General features: G+C 49.7%; 1 protein-coding gene across 1 annotated transcript in view; it reads left to right on the top strand.

Moving 5' to 3' along the window:
* The first annotated feature begins 3,715 nt into the window (after positions 1-3,715).
* The window catches only part of PAH (phenylalanine hydroxylase), a 40,509-nt gene continuing 39,605 nt past the window's right edge, over positions 3,716-4,619 (top strand). The window contains exon 1 of the mRNA XM_009887415.1: positions 3,716-3,757. Within this exon, the coding sequence (XP_009885717.1) occupies positions 3,716-3,757 (42 nt within the window). The remainder of the gene's footprint in view (positions 3,758-4,619) is intronic.

The raw sequence follows: 4,619 nt of genomic DNA, 5'->3' as shown, positions 1-4,619 counted from the left end.
CCCCCCCCGTCCTCTTCCCTCCCCTCCTCCCGCCACTTTTTGGAGAGCTAAATTTGGGAGGCCGGGGGATGTCTCTCCCGGCGCCTCCGCGGTGGCAGTCCCCTGGCAGGAGGGGTGGGAGGGGGTTTGGGTGATGCCTGCCGCAGCCTGGGAGGTGGACACCCCCTCCCCTTTCCCACCCCCTCGGGGGCAGGCGGCGGGGACGGCCCAGTGTCCGTGTGTCCCCCCCCGCCCGGCTCCCTCTGCCGTGAGGACACAGTGCCACCTCCCGGCCACGCCGCGCTCCGGAGGAAAGAGGACGGGGGAAACTGGTCTGGGGAAGGGGATGAGGTGCGGCCAAAAAGAGTTTAGCAGCGGGCTGCGGGAGATGTCGGGGAGCCCGGCTCCGCGAGGATTGGGGGATGCGGCCGGGCGGGTTTGCAACGGCGATGTAGACCGGGACGTAAGGACGGGCAGCCTGGCTGGCACGTACCGGAGAGCTGCAGCACCCCAAGATCTCTGGTAAATGCATACATGATATCGATAAGAGGTGGACCCTCCCCGCTCCCTGTCATCACACACACACACCCCCCTGAGATACTCACTGAATTCTCATTTTTCAGGAGCTTCTCATTCTACTAGAAAAGCTTCTCAACGTTGCTCCTCCATTCTCTCCGCTGCTCCTCAAATCTGCTGGGACATCCTGAAGCAGCGGGGCAGTCAGGGAGGTGCAGGCCAAAGATAGTCCCAGTGTCCCTGCATGGGAAGGGACATCTCTGCCCAAACCAGAAAACACGCAGCTCTGGGGAAGCCGCTGCTCTGCAAATACTGGCTAAGGGCAGAGGCGGGAAAGAGCAGTCTGAAAAGCAGCCAAAGTCTGCGGCCCTTTGAACTTGCATCATGCCGGCCAGGGGAACCAGCCAACTTTCAGTGCAAAGAGCCCTCTTAGTTGTGGCTGAGCAGCACAGCCAGGAATGGATGTGTACAGTGCGTGTATGTGTGCGTGTGCCACAAGAAGGTACGTGTTTCTGAGGGCAAAAAGGTGTTTTTAGATGGAGGTGATGTGGGACATCAGTGCATATCTGTGTGTGGTTGAAAGGAGTTGGGTTGCGCAGTGCTGCAGCAAGAGCCCAGAGCACGACTAGTGGACCCAAAGCTGAGATGCTCAGCTGGAGTATGGGCAACCAGACACATGGGAAAACTTGAAACCCAAGTGGGAAATCCCAGTTAGCAATGTCGTTGCAGGGGAATGAACCTATATGCTTAACCAGTACTTCAAAGGGGACAGGAAAGCTCAGGGAGTTTGGACTCTGACATGGGCCAAGGTAACCAGCACTGATGCAATTGTGTGTTCATATTGTAATGGCACTGGACACACACACATACACACACCCCACTTTGCTCCAGAACAAGAGAATTTGGGAATTCCTCCTGGCAAGAAGAAGCTTTGCTTCCTCCAGCTAGTGCCCTTTGCTGCCAGGCTGATTAAACAGTGAACTGGTGGCAATATACTGATGATATTATGATTATGTAGCAATAAGGGTAAGAGATAAGCTTGCAGCATAAACAGGAAAAGCAGTGAGGAGGAGGCAAAATAAATAATTACAAGGAGTTGGAATGAGCAGTATTTTGCATACTCGGTATTTCACTTTGCCTTGCCATTAAGAAAAGGGATGGAAGAAAGAAAAAAAAAGACTAAATTCATGTAAAAAACACAGAGAAGGAAAAAAGATTGATCAAAGGCTAGTACAAACAGAAGAAAAAAAAAAGAAAAAGGAAGGCACAAACAAATGACAGAAAAAAAGTAGTTTATGACTTTGGATGCCACAGTTATTTTGGCCAGCCTTAGGACATGCATTTAAGTTTTTTAAAACCTAGTTAAAAAATATACCAGGTAGTGAGGCATGGTGTGTGGGGAAAGTACACAAGACCAGTTGCTGGAGGCTGTCTTGTCCTGCACAGGGACTACTGTAATCAGTGTTGTCACCATCCTCATCTCACTGTTTGGTTTTTTTTTTTGCAAGGGGACCTTCAATATGCCTGTCATGGATAGGACTGTGCCTGGTACTGTACAAACATGGGACACAAAATACTGCCTCCTGTAGTGAACTTACTGGCTGAGCAGTTCAAAACCAGCAGTGTTTAAACTGCTGGCAATTACTGAGATTAAACCTCCTTTTCTCCTACTGCCCCATCTCTCCTTGCCCCAACCTGCTGCCAAGGTGTCAGCAGGGCCCAGTGTGTTATGTGTGTATGACATTTGGGTGCCTACCTTGACCTGCCAGCCCGCACCACAGGCTTGCTGGTCACTTCAGAAAGTAGCTTTCTACTCCTGTGTGCAGCTGCAGGATGCACAAACCAGCAGCTCTTCTGAAAAAGGTATGTCTTCACACCCAAAACGTTGAGTTACTTCAGATGCACATTATACAGTCAATAATTGCAGTGGACTGGATTCTGACTCTACAGTCATGGGGTTCAACTGAGGACTGAGATTCCTAAAAGTGACTCCACTCAGTTTCCTTACCGCAAGGCTGATCAGATTTAGCAGCTTTGGATTGTGTAAGTACCAATAATTCATGGTAAGTCTTTGTTACTATTCACCAATCTGAGTTTGCACTGGTGCATGCAGTAGAGCCTCCCTCAAGGCTAAAATAACTGTGAAGAGCTGATTTGTCTATTCCACAGAATTTATCTTCTTCACAAAAATATAGCAAGATTACCTGCCTTGACACAGTTTGTCTCAGTACAGACTTCGTCTTTCCAAATAGCAAGACAGATACTTGACCAGTTGTTTGTTTTTTTTTTCCCCTGCCCTCTGGTATTGGGCTACAAATTTCCATTATTTCCTCGACCCCTTTGGTGACTCTTTTTAAACCAAATCTGGGCTCTTCTACACCACCCCCCTGCCAGCCTTTTCTGAAATCGTTTACACCCATTGTTTCCCTTGTTGCTCTCCACAGCTGACACTATATATAAGCACATATACATCTTCTGCACTTCTGCATTCTCCTGCCCCCTAGCTCTGACCTGCTCTTCCCTGCTCATTTTCTTCCTTTACCTTCTTCCCCTTCTCCATGTCCAGACTCATATCCCAGTGCGAGGTTCATGCAGCTAACTCCTATCTCACACTTCCTTTACACCGGGTCTCTCTCCAATGTCTGGAGCGATGTCTCCTGCTCTCTGACCTCTTGGATACAGCCCAAAAAGGTCCTACTAAAGGACAAATCCTTCAGCTGCTACGCTGTGCCACCACCCTCCTTGGCTCGTGTTTGGCATCCAAAGAGCAGATCCTGGAGAACATCTGATCCCTGGTCACGTGGAGCGAGCCCCAATGGGAAATCCACCTGAGGCTGAACACGCATGTAGTGGTGGGAATGAATGGGGGGAAGGCTGAACCGAAGACGATGCGTTGACGTGCAGAGATGAAAACGGCGGCCGATGTTGATCAGGAGGAGGAAGGCTGTTAATTCAAAGCACACCGCTTGTCCACGTTGGACGCAGATAGAAACAATATGCTGGAGAGCCGCTACGTGCTGGGGTGGAACTCGCAGGGCCGGCTGGCGTGGAGAGGCTGGTCCATGTGCCAGGGGGGGGGCGGGGGGGAAAGGGGATGGCTTTGCCTCTTGCTCCGCTTTAAATACCTTTGCACAGAGTTCTGGCCACTGTAGTAAGGTCAGAAGGCTTCACCTGCAGCAGCGAAAGGGCCTCTCTGGGTGGGCATCGCTGCCTCTGCAACATGGACGCGCAGCACTGCAAAATGAATGGCGACCCTTTCCAGGTAAGCGATGGGGTCTGTGTGCCCGGTGCCCTCCCATGCTTGCAAATTTTGTCCCCCCTCTCTCTGAGAGACAGTGTGACACAAGATGGGAGAAAGCAACGCGCCTGTCTCGATGCTTTGCAGTGCCTGGTTGCCACCGTTTTCCCTTTTGGCAGGCGGCATACTTGTCTGTTGTTAATTGTGCTCGCAAAAGTGCAGTGGGAACAAAAATGAACATTGCAACAGTATCCTTGCATATATGGCAAAGAGAAGAAGAAGAAGCAGAAAAGCTCAGCAGCTAATTAGAGGTCTTAAACATGTGTGATGAAAGAAAGCTGTCGTCTTCTGCTACAGGAAAGCAGCTGAATTTATGTGCTCTTTCGATGGAGCCATTTGTTAAGTTTTGGGACTCTGACATCCCCTTTTTTAATGTATACTGACTTACTTTGAACCCTTTGCTTTGGGAAAGTCCTGAAGCCTATGCTTTTGGATTGCAGGCACTGTAGTTACTGCAGGGGCAAGTGAAGTACGTAACCTGAGACCGGCACGGTTAATTATCAGCACCAAATTCTGCATGTATGTGTCCTATGCTATGCTGCTGAAGCCAGAGACAAACTGCAAAAGATGTGCAAAAAAAGGGCTTCTCTTTCTACAAGGCTTTTTAAGAGCGGAACAGCCAAGGAAGCCCAGTTTCCTACTGCTTTGTGTGCTGAAGCTGAACTCCCACAACAATTCTCTAGGGTCTGCCCTTGCTACTTTTCCAAGTCGTATTTCTTGGTCCCAATGACATCTATGGGAGCTGAGCATCTAAATGGCTTAAGAAAACTGACTTGGAAACTAGTTCCATTTTCAGAAGTAACTTTGGAATCTTACTTCCTTTGAA

This window comes from Charadrius vociferus, unplaced genomic scaffold (genome assembly GCF_000708025.1).
Source record: "Charadrius vociferus isolate BGI_N301 unplaced genomic scaffold, ASM70802v2 scaffold196, whole genome shotgun sequence".
Taxonomy (NCBI): Eukaryota; Metazoa; Chordata; class Aves; order Charadriiformes; family Charadriidae; genus Charadrius; species Charadrius vociferus.
This window is presented reverse-complemented; position numbering and strand designations above follow the sequence as displayed.